This window comes from Zonotrichia leucophrys, chromosome 9 (genome assembly GCF_028769735.1).
Source record: "Zonotrichia leucophrys gambelii isolate GWCS_2022_RI chromosome 9, RI_Zleu_2.0, whole genome shotgun sequence".
Classification (NCBI taxonomy): Eukaryota; Metazoa; Chordata; class Aves; order Passeriformes; family Passerellidae; genus Zonotrichia; species Zonotrichia leucophrys.
Window position 1 is genome coordinate 16,731,606 of NC_088179.1, and position 15,957 is coordinate 16,747,562.

Genomic DNA, 15,957 nt, shown 5'->3' on the forward strand with positions numbered 1-15,957 from the left:
ATGAATTCCTGTCTTGTTTTGCATTAAAACCAGTATTCCTGATCTTGTAAGCAAAGGTTCGAGGATTCATTCAAAATAAGGCTGCACATTGATCATCCAGCACTGGAGCTACACAGCTCATGCACAGTAACAGCAGACTCCTGTGGAATTGTTAATAACCAGCTTTAGAACTGGCACCCCACATGTCTCTGCCTACAAAGATGGGAAACCAACTCCTCACTAAGCAGATCAACCCAACACAGCACAGGCTGAGAATTTGGCTCCTGCCTTGCTCAGGTAAGCTCTGCTCTCCTGAACCACCCCAACACCCTGCCATATGCTGGGGGTGTTCTTCAGTAACAATCCTTATTCAGGCCATGCCTAAGCCAGGTCACAATAGAAGCTACACAGGAGAATTTTGTACAGCACATGGAGCATTCAGGGAAACCTTGAACTTCAACTTCTATTGAGTAGAATCAACAAGTGACAGCAGAAGCCTTGACACAACAGCATTTATCAAGCCTAATACAACAATCTTGTACTGAGCTCACCTTCCTGCACCAACACACACTTCCAAAAGCAAACAGTAAACTAGGACACTCAAACTAAACATCACAGGGCTCTAAACATGTTGACTTTGAAATTCATTAACCTTCATCCTCAAAAGTAAGTGAAACACAGATTTTGTTTGTGGAACAGCTTGTTTGCCGTCTGTAGTACAGAGCACAAGTGACTGATTAGTCCTTATCACTAGGATACAAATTCTCAAAAACTAACAACCATCTCAGTGTCCCAAGACATCAGAACCCCCCACATATATGTGAATTTTAAGTTGCTCCAAGCTGAGTTTACCAATAGTTTGGGATAGATGCAGTGAATATTTCTGGGAACACTTTATAGCTGTACACTGAGTTTCTGAAACAGCCATAGAGCAGAATGTCTGCAGCACTAATATAGAACACCATAATGGAAAAGACACTGCAAGATTTCCTTCACTGATAGCTAATCTACTCCTTACACGCTTCTGGTCACGAGCAGGCTGATTTAGAAACCTGCTTTGAACAAAGGAACAGCAACCCACAGCAGTCAAAGACAATACCAGCATGTGGTCAGAGCTGAGGTTTTATGATGTGGCTAAGGCTTAGAAGGAAGATGGCTGTGCACTAAGGAAGGCAGTCACGTTTCAAAGGAAGCTGTGAATTATCCAGAATATCAATGTTCCTCTAGAAAGTGTCTCTGCCCAGTCACAGACCTCACCTTTGTGCTCCTCCTGTTAAGTGGAAGGCTTCTCTGATACCATGAACCCTCCTCCAAGTGTCAGATAAACTTTTGATACATGACTGGCTGTGGATATGCTCCTTTCTCAGATGGTGATATGTGCATCTAGGCATGGAGGAAAAGGTAGAGACACCCCTTCTTCAGTGTGGATAGAGGATCATCCTAAAGCATACACCAAACAATTGTAGGATCTTCCATCAAATGATCCTTGACAGAATCACTTGATTCTGTGATTACTGTGTCAGTGACTGCTTTACTAGCAGAAGTTCAATGGTAAAACAACAAAACATGATGGTAACCAATATGCTCAGTTCTTTGGGGATATCATGGAATTAATGTATTTTTAGAAAGTACCACCAATGTTTGCTTCTGCACCTAGTCTGATTGTGTTCAAAGTTCTCAAAAATAATAGAACTGTTGCAAAAAAAAGATTTTAAAATTTTGATTTCATTTGACCTGAAAAAGTAAAAAAGTGTTTACTTGGCTATGAAAATATGCAGACACATCCAGCAGCTTCAGCTACAAATAACAGTTTATAGTTAAGCAGTCTAGGACTTGGAAGTGCACAGGCAGAAGCACCCAGGCTACACTCACACCCCTATTTTTAACCTGTTGTTCAGTTGACTCAGACACTCAGATGCTTCAGAGAGGTTGAGGCAGAATTGATCTATTTAAATACTCAGTGATAAATCACTTCAAAGCTATCAGTGCTTGAAGGATTTACACCAGTTCCAACAAGTTCTGATCACATTCCCTGTTGTCTTGGGCAAAAGATGTCAGAAACAAACCTGAAAAACAAGAGATCAAGGTAAGGACAGGAATATTAGTAGGGCTTCTGGTAGCTAAAGTTAGCAACACATTTCCTGCATGTTTGAAGTGATCTCTACAGTTCCCTGGCTGGTGCCTTGAAACACAGCAATTTGCACTTGAGATTCACCACAGATGCAGTCATCATCCTTCAGCAGCAAGAACTAGATCCTGAACAGTACATTCCAGCCAGAGCCAACTACAGCTTGGAGTACAACTTGTAAATAAGTGCTGTAGCATTGTTAACGTGGGAAGTTGAATTCTAAGAATTGAGTTCTCATAAGCTCTGCATATCATAGAAGCAGCTTGTTGTCATATCCTCCTCTATTGTAACTGTAATGGGGTAGAAAAGCTAAATTCATTGCCTGCTATTCCATCAAATAAACAAAATCTACATTTGAGACAAGCCAATTCCAAAAGCATTCCAAAAATAAATTATTTCTCTTCCTCATCTGTGATTTCATAGCATATTTCATGGACAGTGGGGTCTGTCCTCCCCAGAATACACTGCTTCCATGAGAAAAACTACATACAGTTACTGCAGATGCAAATTGAAGGGCACAGGCACATTCTGAGAACAGAAAGTCCTAAAGGTGTAAGTACAAGTCAATATTTCAAAACATCCCTTAATTATTACTCACTGGTCATGTAACAGCTTTTACAGATGAAGACCACTCACTGCTGTGCTAGGCAGCAAGTGCACCTACAAGCTCTCCAGCAGAGGCATGTCCCCACAAACAATAAGCCCAATTAGTATGGTACTATGCAGGGGGAACATGTAGTTCAGAGTCTTTTGTAAGCTACATTAAGGTCTCCAAAGACTTAAAAATCAATTGTTATCAGAACACACTGCAGACACTTATTCATGAGGTGAATATATGTATTCACAAGCTGAATAATTTTTTCTTGAATTTCAGCCCCGAAGTGCCTATTTCAAAGGTCCATATTTCTATAGCAACATTCCCATTAAGTACCAGGAAATGTTGGATTAGTCCTACTTCTACTGCAGAATTATTTCAATTATGATTCCAGGAAGCCTATTTGAAAAGCTCCTGTCTTTCAGAGATGTGATCTTTCAAGCTGTGACCAAGCATCATTTAAGCTTCCAAGGAAAGAATTGCAAGTTCTTTTTCACTATTGTCATGAACACACTTGTGGTGGTTTGAAACAGCATCCTTTCAGCTGGAAATAAACACAAGAATGGAGGTTTCAGGACAGAAAATGGAAAGCTGAATATAACCTTTTGCAATGCAAAGAAGAGACACACAAAAAAGCTCTGGGACCTTGGCTCAATGGTAAAAACAGGTCTTTCACCTATAAAGATCATGATCAGAAAATCAACTAGACTTGTCTGCTTCAAGTTAAGAAGGACACAGGAAATGCAGCAATATAGGCAACAAAAAACCCAATGAGTCATATTATTGATCAGCCAAATGTACTTGTAGCCCTGCCAGAAGCAGTCATCACCACTGGCCATGAACCAGTGGCCCTTGACTACTGTCCCCAGAGCACAGAGGACTCAACCTCACCCTAAAAGGGCACACCATGTTAGCAAGAAGGCCACCTCACGCAGTCAAAGTCTGCTGCAAAACAGCCTTAAACTTGCCTTCCACAAAGATCTGAAGTTAGTGGTGAAATAACAGCCTACATCTGCTTGCAGCTTGTTCCTGGCAATACAGCTCATGCTTACAGCTTAGTCATTTTCTGGTCAACCTAATTCAAATCCTGAGCCAGATTTTCTACAGGAAATTTGAGAGTCACAACATCTCTACTGATGGTACACTGGACCCTGTTGTCCAAGTGAGAGTTCCACTACAACTTATCCCTCTATCTGAACTGCTGTGGTCCTACCCTTCCTCATCACATCAGCTCTCTGTGGTGTTCTGCCACCAGCTGTGCCAAGTCAATTTGGGCATCTAAACCCAATCCAGGTTCCATAAAAGACACGGTAGCAAAGGACAGGGCTCCTTCTCTTCCCTTGAAACACCATTTTCTTCACAGCTTCTACCATTTCCTTACATGCAGAGGGAAAGTGCTTAACCAAACAGACAAAGCTCAGCTTTATGAAAGGGGAGTCTTTGCTCTTCCCTAAGCCAAGTATGCTGCTGAAACCAGAGCTTGTTTCAACTAGAAAGGGAAAAACTTGGTACACAAACATGAATGCCTACCTTAGATAAGGTGTTATGAATACCTCTCCTTTTACTTAACCTTAGTATTCTGCAAGCAAGCAGGATTTAATCTCACTAACATGTAGCAACAAATTCAGAGCTGTTTGTGTCTGTGGACTACATACACCCGAGCTGCAAGGGTAGCAAAACAAAAACAGTACCAAGGTCTGAGCTAGAAATTAACACAACCTTGGCATACTGAACAAGATAATTGCCAAGTAAAGTGGGAATCCTATCAGAGCCAGAAGATGCCATTAGCAAAACAAGTTCAGATCATTCTTCTACTCAAAGAGAACAAACAAGATAAAGTTCAATGTATGAGCTTGGATAAGCCCTTCTCTTACATCAGTAAACACAAGTTTACAGAACTCCTGTTTTGCAATCAATTATCTGTGTGTACTACCCTGTAGCCATAGGCAGCATATCAAATTGAAGGGGTAGAAGGGTAAAAAAGACCAGTAACAGAGTTAAGCTGACATGAAGCTGCCTCACAGAGATTTTCATGCCAGGCTGCACAGACATGCAGGATTCGGCTTACTTTCAGTCTCCACAAAAGAAAAAAAAAAGAATAAAAAAATAAAAGTACCCACAAATATGCCAGTTTCATGATTTCATTTAATTAAAAATTTACAGGTAAGATAAGGCTTGTTTCCTTTAAAAGTTAAATCCTGATTAGATGATGCAGACCAAAAGGGAGAGATAACATGCAATGATTACTGCTGAACTCCACTGCCACTGGTCAGGAAACAGAGCTGCCCACCAATGGCATCACTGTTGTCAGCAGTAATTTGACAGAGCAGATTTGCTACTGGACAGGGCAGGGTGGGTGGCAAGCCCATGACATCAACATGACAAAAGCCATAAAAACCCTCGAGGGCTCGGCTGTGCATCGGTGCTTGCTGTAATGCAATCAGACACCACCTTGCTGAACACGGCAGCAGCACTTGCTGAGTCATAGAGCCTGTGGGGACACGGAGCTGCAGGGCCTGCAGGCTGCACTCACTGCTGCAGAGCTCAGCTCTCCAATCCCAATCAGCAGAGCAGCCCTGGGAAACACTCAAACCCACTGAAACCAGGGAAGCTGAAATACAGAGTATCTCAGCAGCTACTGTAACACAGCAAAGATTAAGCCTCTTTAGAGGTCTTCGCAATTCCTCCTTACAAATACAGAAAGTTCCCCTATTTCCAGCCCTCTCACAGGCAAACCATGTGGAATGACCAGCAGCACATCTGCAAGGAACTCATCATTGTGAAAATCAGACAGAAGCACTATTAACTTTATTAGTTTGTCTTGAGAAAAATCTACAGTGTGTATACATATATATCAGTCCTTTGAGTATTTCAGAAAAGGTAAAAAACAGGATATGCAAGAAAATATTAGCTGCTCTGAATGCTAGCACTGGAATACCTTTAACCTTCTTCAACTGGCAGAGGTTATTAGTTTCTGACCATATCTTTCATCAGCATGGGTGTTCCCACTTCTCTGAGCCTTTTTCCTAATAGCACTTGGTAGTATATGCATTCTTCCTAGTGAAAACAAGCTTTAAAAATTAGAAGCTCTGAACAATGACAGGCTAGCTTTAAGCCAGTGGTTATTTCAAGACCCAGCTCTCAAAATAAACTAGAATTATGATCATACCTCACCATGTTAAATACACAGATGTTCAAGAAAGTTTTCAATAATAATTACTTTCATCTGAGGGGAAAGTAAAAAAGTCAAGCTACTCGAGCAAGCTAGACATCTGTTTTAGAAAATTAATCCTTGAAACAACCATGGCATGATTAAGAGTTTTTTCAGCTGCCAAAACTGAATGGTGCATGATTTGTGCCGAGTGCTTCACTGCTCTTCCTTGGTTGTAATGATTCTCTAAAACATAAAGGTTTAAAAAAACTTCCTTGATTCACATCAATAGCTGAATACTAGAAAAAAGTTTTGCTCAAATGTTACTGAAAAGCCACACTTAAAAGTGAAAAATGCTTAGTAAGTGCTAAGACCTGGTATCAAAATAGCTACAGCACCCTTTGGAATGACCTCTTCCACACAATAGGCAATACTCATTATTGACCTTCAATGCAGCAAATCTATATACAGCTAGCACAGCAAAAAGGCTGCTGCATGCAATTTAATAAGCATAAAGAATGCAAAATAAACAATGAAAAAGAAACTGACCTTAAGTTTAGAATGCTGAAAACTAGGCTCTTCCTGCTCTTCATGCTGCACCGAGTCAGCTCTCTCCCTCACACTCCTATACCCAGGACTGGGTATAATGTACTCTTTTCCTATGTCGATGTCTTTCATCTTCTGTAAACGCCAGGGTTTACACGTGTGCTTTCACCTCAAGGATCTGAAAAACAATTAAATTCCCCTTCATTATGTGCCGTGCCCAATACACCAGTTCCTTTTAGTCACCTATTTTTAAAGTTAATTTTCAGAATCAAAATCAATACGCAATAGTAAATGAGTTATATTACAACAGCACCGTAATAACGTGGCTTTCAAAGTCCATGCAAGACTAACTTCTCATGAACTAGTTTAAACATACCCTGAGGTAATCAAATAGTACAATGATCCTCAATGCGCTAGAGTGCTGTCATAGTTCCTCCCTTAGATCTCTGAAATACAATTATGCAATCTGACAGATTAAAGCAATAGCTACAGCATTTAGCTGAAACCGTGAGAAACTCACCTGGGAAGACCAAATACCCAAAATCTTTTGTAAAGAGTTTGAAATTACATATATACAATAATTTATTGGTACAAAGTTTTGCAAAACCAATCTCTCTGGAGAGATCACTTAATAACATTAGTCAGTAGAAACACTCTGGAGAAAACTGTGTCCCTTTTCCACAGCATTGCTCACTTACTCCATAGGCTTGAGCTATAATTAAGTACAGACATGCACAGGAATGAGTCACACCTTCAGTGCTGCAGGTTTCCACCCAGTCTATCAAACTGCACTGAAAGGTCAGAAGGAGAACCAGAGCCTGGAAGACAAAAATCACTCCCCTCTGCGAGACCCTGTTTTACAACTCAGTTTTATCGCATTCTGCCACCCGCCTGCAACTAAGGCGATGGGAGACGCCTGGCTGCGCTACTGTGGTCAGACTGCACCAGCGGCTCTGCCGGGCTGCGCGGGGCTGCCAGGGCTCCGCCGCTGCAGCATCTCTCATCTCTCCCCGCCGAGAGCACCGCGGGGCGGGGATGCTGCACCGCGGGCTCCGCGCCCCGCCCGCGGCGGGGATGCGGGACAGCCCCCCGGCCGGACACCCCCCCGCAGCCCGGGGGAGCCCCCTCCGCTCTCCCCCGGCCCCCCCGTGTCTCCGCCGCACTGCCGCAAGCACGGGAGCCGCCCCGCCCAGGGACAGGTGCGCCCGGCTGCAGCCGGGGCGGGACAGAGCGCGGCGGGAGAGGGCACCGCGCAGCCCCGTCACCGGGGGCGAGCTGAGGGGGCTGCTCGGCCGAGCTCCTGACAGGAGAGAGGACAGCAAAGCCGCCTCCTCACCACACCAAGGCTCGCCCGTCCCCGGCACCAGCCGCACTCACCTCCGCCCGCCGACAGCCCCGCCGCAGCTTCTCCGCTCCGCGGCCGCGAACCCAAACAACGCCGCTTATAGCGGTTCCGGCGTCCCCACTGCGCTTGCGGGCGGGCGCTGCGGCGGCCGCTCCTTCCTGGTGCCCCACGGGAGATGTAGTCCGCTCCTCAGACCTAGGCACTCATTCACTGCTGATAGTAAACTACATTTCCCTCAAGACCCCGCGCGGGCCGGCTCCGTTTGGCCGCGCCCCCGCCCCGCCGCGCCCCGCCCAGCCCCGTCCCGCCGCCGCTGCCGCAGCGTGGGGGGTCTGGAACGTTCGCCGCCCGCCGGGGCGGCCCTGCGGCGGGGCGGGCGCACCGGGGCACCGTGCCTCCGCGCTCCTCGCCGCTCGGGAGGGCAGCAGCGCAATGCAATGCAGTGCAGTGTAACGCAACGCAGCACAACGCAGTACCTGCTGAGCCGTGCCGTACCGGGCGGTACCGTGCAGTGCGGGAAAGACGAGTCCTTCCACCGAGCCAGTGCCCGTGGGAGGAATCGGGGTCCACTCTTTTCGGACACCGCCCGCAGAGCCGAAGGGCTGGCTCGGTGCTGGAGAGGGCGAGCGGTGTCTCGGTTCCCTCCCGGCAGCGGGGGTGCCGCAGGGCGCTGCCCGGTGTGGCGGACACAGCAGCGGCTGCGGCCTCGGTGTCCGCCCCTCCCGGCCGGCTCGCAGCAGCCTGTCACTCGCTGCCGGTTATCTACAGCCCCTCGGCCGGGGAAAGTGCTCCGTGCCCTTATCTGGGGCTTAACCTCGGCCGGGGCCGCGGTCAGCAGCGGCTACTGCGCGCAGCGGCCGTGCCCCCGCAGCCGCTGCCGCAGGCCTGCGACGCGCTCCCCAAGGAGCCGGGCACGGCTCCCTTGCCAAGCCCCAGCTGTGCCCTTCCAGCTCCCTCAGACCACCTAAAGGGACGGGGAACTTGTCCCAGGGCTTTCGCAGCCAAGCTTTGGCGGCTGGAAGGGATGGAGGCTGCGGCTGTGTGTCCCGGTGTGGTGGTGGCTAAGGGCCAGCAGCCCTGCTCGCCCCAAAGAGTGACACAGGGCGTCCAGCCCCCGCCTCAGGGGAGCCACTGAAGGAGATGGACACAGCTGCGTTTCCTCTCACAAAGGGCTGTAAATATCCTTAACAAACCCTGAGCTGTAGCTTCTCCTCTGCTGCGTTTAAATACCCTGTCCTCAGCTGACATCCTCCTTCCACCAGCCAGATTTGGCTGATGTCTCATTTAAGTGGTTTATGTAACGAGTGCCTGTTTGCACCGCAGTCCTTGCTCTCCTGTCAGGAATGTTTGTGAGAGTCAATTTGATAGAAATGCTGAAATGAACTCAGGTAAATGAGGGAGATGGGAATCTGGAAATAAAAGTGGACCAGAATATTCCCTCCAAGCCCCCAAGCCAGAGGTAAAGGTAAAAGGTGTCACTGTGCAAGTAACAAGGACAGCCTTAAGGTACCAAAGAATCCCTGTAGAGCTCCCTGACACACATGGTCACACACCCTGCAGATCTCTGACTCTATTTCTGGAAAAAATTAGAATCAGCTCTATTGCAGGTGCTCTTGACATTTTGGGACAGGGGAACTGACAGACAGACATACCTTGCCCAGATACAGGAGCCAAGAACAAATGTCACTGTAACTACTGCATTTTTCTGCAATCTCTTCCCCAGACAGGGAAATCATGCACAATCACAATCATGCAGTTTCAGGCTAGACTGGCATTTTGTTGGGGAAGACTCTCAAGGTGCACTTCATGCTTTATAATGCTGTGTCCCATCAAAATGTGGATTTTAGAATGGAAGCCAGGAGGCAATTTACAGTAAATCCCTGAACAGTCATTAAACTGATGTTTGTTTGCACCAAACACTCTGGAATGTAGGGGTAAGTAGATGTCCAGATACTGAGCAGTGTAGTTAAACAGCATAAACAGAAAGGACAAAGAAGGGATGATGGGGAAAATTGAGCTGTGTTAAATCTTTAAGGTGAATCATGGGTATTTTTGGGTGTTGACCTGAAATTGAGTTCTGAGTGTGAGCATGTCTTTGGGCCCTGAGCTGTGGAGGCAAACAGAGCTGCTTTTTGGAGGTGGCTGGCTGTTTTTTGAGCTGCTGACATGTTGAAGCCCAAAGGCTCTGCATCACATGCCTGTAAAGGAAGAAGAATATAAACCTCCATAATGCCAAAGTCATTACAAAATGAGTTCAGAAAGATGAGCAGAGACTGTTGTTTAAGCCAAGGGAGCCAGAGCCCTGCCTACACTTGTTCTGTCCTCTATTTTTCCAGTACTGAAAGAGATCTGAGAGCAAAAGGGAGGACATGAGTGCTAGTAGAACACTGCTGGTAAGTAATGAAGTGTACACTCTACTCAGACTAGCTCTGGGCAATGGGCTGGCAGCAGCATCAGGAGGATTTTCACACCTGTGGTCCTACGAGTACATTCTCCCTGAGTACAGTGGTGGGATGAAATGCTTAAGTAGGCATAACCCACTTTTTAGTGTGTCACAAGTCTCCTCCAGCATTTGTTCTAAAGGCTATAAATGTACTGGTGCTACCAGCCAGAGTTACATCTTTAGCTCCAGTGGCAGCAGCTAATGCTTTTAGTGCTGCGAGTCCTGGATTCATCCCTGAGGGATGGGAGCTGTTACATAAACAAGGCCTGTACAGTATTAAAACTTGCCCTGATTCAAGATCTGGGATTTGCTGTAATCAGACCTGACTGCAAAAGAAAAGCAGAGCCAGACCAAAGAGCCAGCAGCAGCTTCAAAGCCAAGGCCTGCAGACCAGGGCGAGGAGGCAACATCTGACAATTCATTTTCTTAGACGTGTCCAGGAGCTGCTCCCCTCCAAACCAAAACAACCATCAGCAACAAACATAAAGCAATGCTTGAAAAAAATTGATTTGAGCCATTGGAGCAGAAAATGGAGCATCTCCAGATTGATCAGGAAAACCAAGGTTCAGTTTGTGGGAGTGTTGGTCTTTATTCATCTGTCTCTCCTATTACATCTTCCCTGTAGGACCTGAGGACCTGCTTCTGCCTTTTGGGGAACTGGAGCAGGTACTGCCCAGGTGAATAAACTGAGCTGAACCCTGGATGAAAACAGACTTCTCAGGACATCTGAGCTTGAGGAGCATGGCTGCACTCAGTGCTCAGTGTTTGGGTTCACATCATTGCAATTAAGACCAGCCATGAAAAACCCTGTTACACACAGGACTAGGAAGCAGAGAATTTCTTATGTGCTGAAGGAGGTGTCATGCTTTGACACAAATCTGGACCCTGGGAAGAGCAGTCCTTCCCCCTCTCCCAAATCCCCTTTCCTATGTACCTCATATGCAGAGGACATGATCTGCTTACTCTTCCCTGCTGGGATGCTTGGTGCAGGGTGCTGACACTTGCATTTTCAGCATGAGTTTCCTGAGCATGTCCCTCCTGATGAGCATGCTGACAGTTGTTATGCTTGCTAGTGGTTTTCTACTCTCTTGCTGATCAGAGCTCTTAGCCATGAAGTGCAGAACTCACAGATTAATTGGACAGCTCAAGTAGAAGTCCCATGACCAAATTTAGCCTGTAGCACTGCAAACAGTAACAAGCCCAGAAATAGGGAGGTCTGAATAGACTGCATTATCAGCTTGTTCATGATTCTCTATCCCTGTGCAGTGGCCAGTCTTTTATTGTCCATCATGTCCAAGTCTTCCTCCCACACACAGCCTGTTCAGGATTGTGAGCTCCCAGAGCAGTCCGAAAATTTTCCCATTGCACTGCAACTACTTCACGTCACTCTTCTGAAAAATAATAACTTATCCTCAGATGGGCCACATGAGCCACCAATCCATGTCGGCAGATTAAAACAAGCTGCCCACATAGGTAGGTATAAATTGCCAACAACTGGAGGGCAAAGAGACATTGCTATTCATTTTCCTTTGTACCTTGTATCCACTTTCACAGTTCCAGAGGAAAGAAAATTTTTGTAGCAAAAGCATCAACAAGATCACTGAGGATAGTCATTCTTAATCCATCATACTTAGGCTACAGAGTTAACATCCCATTGTGGAGACAGGGAGAGGGGCAGAAGTCAATGTGGTACTTGCAGCAGGGCTGTCACAGACTGCTATGGCTTGCTCAATTATTCCCCTTTCCAATCTCACTAGAAAACAGACAATTTGGGGACATCAGTGGGCTGGTTTATCATGTGAAAACCACAGTCCAGTTTCCTGCAAACAATGACGTTAATAATCATTAATAACATTGCACAATAGGTCATTATTGTTACAGCAAGAATTGGGTACTATTGCTTTTAATTCAAGTAAAGTTATGATATCTAATGGGTTTGATCATGGCTTGCAATTGAAGAACTAGAGGTACAAATACTCCCTCCACATATTTAGTCCTGCTACCATCAGAGTCTTCCTAAATATCCTTCTGCATTGGTCTGAAGAGGATCACGAGCACTGCCCTCCAAGCTGCCTGTAGCAACACCTGGATAGACACAACTGTCCATGCTGTGCCAGGCATCTCCCTGTCTGCTGCACGTGGGTACTTGTCTACAAGACTATGCATACACCAACCATACACATTCATGCCTACCTGGTTCCATCCAAATGCACAGCATGGGGCTGATAATCTCCCTACATGGATGTGGTACCAAAACCTTTCCCCCATCTCAGTCACAGCTGCACAGAGGGGTTAGCACACTTGCAGCACTAAAGACCCAGCGCCACAATCCAAACATTTCCTGGAACTCAGCATTTTCCATGCAACTGCTCTGATTGTCAGGGCATGTGAGGCACAGGACTTTGTGGGATGCTCAAGACCTAATCAACACCACAGGCATCCCTCGCTTCACAGAATGGGCACTCTCTGAGCTCTCACTTTTTCATTACTGCAGTTTCATTGTGCTTACAGCTCTGCAAATGACTCATCCAGGCATTGAAGTTCATGTGCTTTCTGTTGGTTCAGTGCTGAACAATCTGTGTTGCTGATCAGAAACTGGTGAGAGTGAGGGCCAGCTCACACAGCACACTGGAGAGCTATTATTTCCCCACCCTTTCCCCAGAAAAATTCTCAAGAGGGATATGATGTATTTGGAACTAGAGAAAACAGGAATCTTTCTCTTTCCTCTTGACCTGTTTTAGCAGAAGGAGTTCATTAATATCTTAATATACCTGTGCATTTGGCTTTCCTGGAAAAAAACTGTACTTGCCTGATGTTTGTGCAAAGCTGTTGGTAGTGTGGGCGTTCACATTGTGATTATGTTTGAGAGGATGAGGCTCCTAAGCTGATCCAAGCAGAGATATCACTCCAGGCTACAGCAGTACCACCCATGGCCTTCCCATCAGTTCATGTGGGAGGATGAACCCTCCTAGCCAAGCTAACGGTGTTTTACTCTTGTTCTCAATAGCTTCTACAAATAGCCATGCTTTTGCAACAAATATCTCATGGTGTTATTTTTCTTTTTTCAGGTTTTGATCATCCTGCCCTCTTTCTGCAGCATTTATGCTTGTGAAAGTGCAGAAGTAAAAGGTGCAATGCTGTGCTGTATCACACAGATTAAATTTGTTTGTAATTCATCATTCAGGTCAGGAGGAGAAAGCACTGAACAAGTATCATATTTCATATGATGCTTTCTTTGGGTTTTGGGAGAGTGGGCTACAAATAAAACCCTTCCAACACAATTAGCAGCAACTTATTCAGAACTGGTTTTTCTTACAGGGAAAAGCCAGAAGGTTTTAAAGCTGTTGCAAAGTCTGAAGTGTAATCCAGTGCAGAAAACCAGTTCAAGGCAGTTCATACCTGGACTGATTGTTCGATTTTTCTTCTGTAAACCTGATAATTCAAAGGACAAGATCAATTCAAGGGCAAAGCACTGCCCAGGGACCAGAAGCTGGTGCAGACCTACACGGGTAGCAAGTTTTGTGATTCCTACGCCTTGCACCACACCCACGGCTAATGAGTAATCGATAGAAGCCAGCAGCTTGGGTCAGGCTGGAGCCTGCCTGCTCTCACTGGCACAGCAGACTGTGTTGTGTGGCTGGTTATTTGATGAAATTAGTGGAAAGGACAAACAGTGCTGTGATAAAAAAGCTGTAGATGTGTCTGGATGAGCATTAACGGGCTGGGATGCATTCTAACTATACCACTCTGGCTTTAGGGGTTAGGTCCTTTCAGCTGGACCCCTGGTTCATTTCCCATGGTCTGCAGATGTGCAGCAGTGCCTTTGGTTAGCCTGAGGCACGCAAGGAAAAGCTCCTCTAACCCCTCTCCAAAAGCAGCCCAGGACTGTCTCCAAGCCAGGGCATGGAAAAGGGAAGCAGCCAGATCAGAATGCTATGTTCAGTTCAGTTTGCTTTCTTGAAACAGTTTTTGGGTTGGCCAAGCAGCCATGGCTGGGGTGATACGTAGGCTGTGGCAGGAGGAACTGGTGTAAACAGCACAAAACCCAGAGCTGGTGGCCAGAGCATGACACAGCATGACCTTCCCACTGGCTCCCAGGGACAAGGTCACAGTCTGCTGCCAGGGCAAAATACCCTCTGTCCACCCCTCCTCTGCCTCTGTGAAAACAAAGCTGTGGGTGCACTGAGGTGAAAGTGTCACTGCTTCCAGCTGCATGGACAGAGCAGAGCCAGGCACAGCCCAAGGTCATTTGGCTGGCCAGTATTGGGATGTGGGTTTCCTTTTGTTGGCTGCTTACATGGCTGTGCAGAGCCCGCTGAATGGGCACCATCAGCATGTACCGTGGAACAGCGATGTGTGGATGCAGCAGTGACAGCCCTGTGTAAAAGTGCAAAGTGCTGCCTCCTGCTGCTCTCTCTGCCAGCACCCACAACACTGCAGCTCCTCTGAGCAGCTCCTGGTTCATGAACTGCAAATCAGACGTGGACAGACATCACCTCTTTCACCTTCCAGCAGATGAGGAGCTTGCCACTAGCCATGTCTTCACTCCCATTACCCCAAATCCTCCCCATCTCCTATTTGTTGCCATGTGACCCTACCAGCAAAGGGTCTTGGGGATGCTGCAGAGCAGTGCCATCCAACACCTTCCTCTGCTGCTCTCTCCTCCCCCAGGACACGGTTCAGAGGTGCCATCAGCTCTCTCACCACCTGTTCTCATCCTCTGCTTGTTGATGGCAGCTCAATTGGTCATTACATATGGGAAAAGGTACTACAGGGACTGCCACTACTACTGGAGACAAGGTCTCTGTTTCCTCATGTGTCCTAAATCCCCGGGGCTTTTCCATAGTGGAAATACAGCCAGCTTGTGTTTGCCTACATGCTCTCAGGTGTCCCTCTGAGGTGCATGGGAAGGATGAGCCAGCCTGAGCAAGCACACAGCCAACAGCCTGTAGGGAGAGGGCCACCTTGTCCCATTGGAAACAGCATAAACAGCATGAATGAAAAAGGCTTCAAAAAAAGGAGAAAAATAATTAAAAATCCTGGGAGCCCCTGGCGGTGCATGGAATCCCACGTGGTGGAGAAAAGGCCGTCTGGGATGCCAATTTTGGAGCTCGCCAGTGTGATCAGCCAGTTTTAGAAGCAAATGAGGACAGCCAAGGTCAGAGAGCTTTGGGCCTCTGGGATTGTCGCTCTGCAGCTGAAAACTGGGAAAAAGGGGAAGCTGCAGGTCAAACACAGCTCTGTCCCTGCTGCTGCAGCTGGGACTGGGCTCTCCCAGCTCTCAGGGTGGCCAAGCCCCAGACTGGCCTGGCTGCACCCTGGGATAATGGGGGCAAGAAGTTGGGGTTTTTTGGAAACTCCTGCTTGGGGCTGCAGGGGAAGGCAGGCAGTTCTGCGTTCAGAAAGCAAGATGATGGGAACTCCAGGGAGCAGTGAGTAACGGTCAGGGCTTGGGAGACTTGCTCTGTTCTGCTGCTGGGGGAGAAAGCCGAAGAGACAGTTGTCTCCTGCTTTCCCTTCCCAGAAAGAGTACAAGGTTTCATGGGGGCTCCTCAGACAACCCCCCTGAGTACATCTTGTTTTGCTGATCTAATTGCTTTTGCTTCCTCAGGAAGGGCTGCCTGAGCACCAACAGCCACCCTACACTGCTGTCACAGCCCCCAGGCTCCTCAGGAGCCCCATGCTCCCCTTTGTTAGCGTTGCTAACCCCAGCCCCTACAGCAGTTGTGTGGGACTGGCACGGTGAGGGGTGGATGAGTGTACTGGGTGT

At 47.0% G+C, this 15,957-nt stretch overlaps 1 protein-coding gene across 4 annotated transcripts in view; it reads right to left on the bottom strand.

Annotated features, from left to right (window-relative positions):
• Positions 1-7,904, bottom strand: part of ABCC5 (ATP binding cassette subfamily C member 5) — a 66,829-nt gene extending 58,925 nt beyond the window's left edge. The window contains exons 1-2 of one of the 4 annotated variants that reach the window (XM_064720689.1): positions 7,777-7,904; positions 6,403-6,577 (exon numbers count right to left, since the gene is read on the bottom strand). In XM_064720689.1, the coding sequence (XP_064576759.1) occupies positions 6,403-6,531 (129 nt within the window). In that variant the 5' untranslated portion in view covers positions 6,532-6,577; positions 7,777-7,904. Of the gene's footprint in view, positions 1-6,402; positions 6,578-7,150; positions 7,262-7,776 lie in introns of those variants that run through there. The other 3 variants (XM_064720684.1, XM_064720685.1, XM_064720686.1) reach the window with 3 other exon arrangements.
• Positions 7,905-15,957: the final 8,053 nt, after the last annotated feature.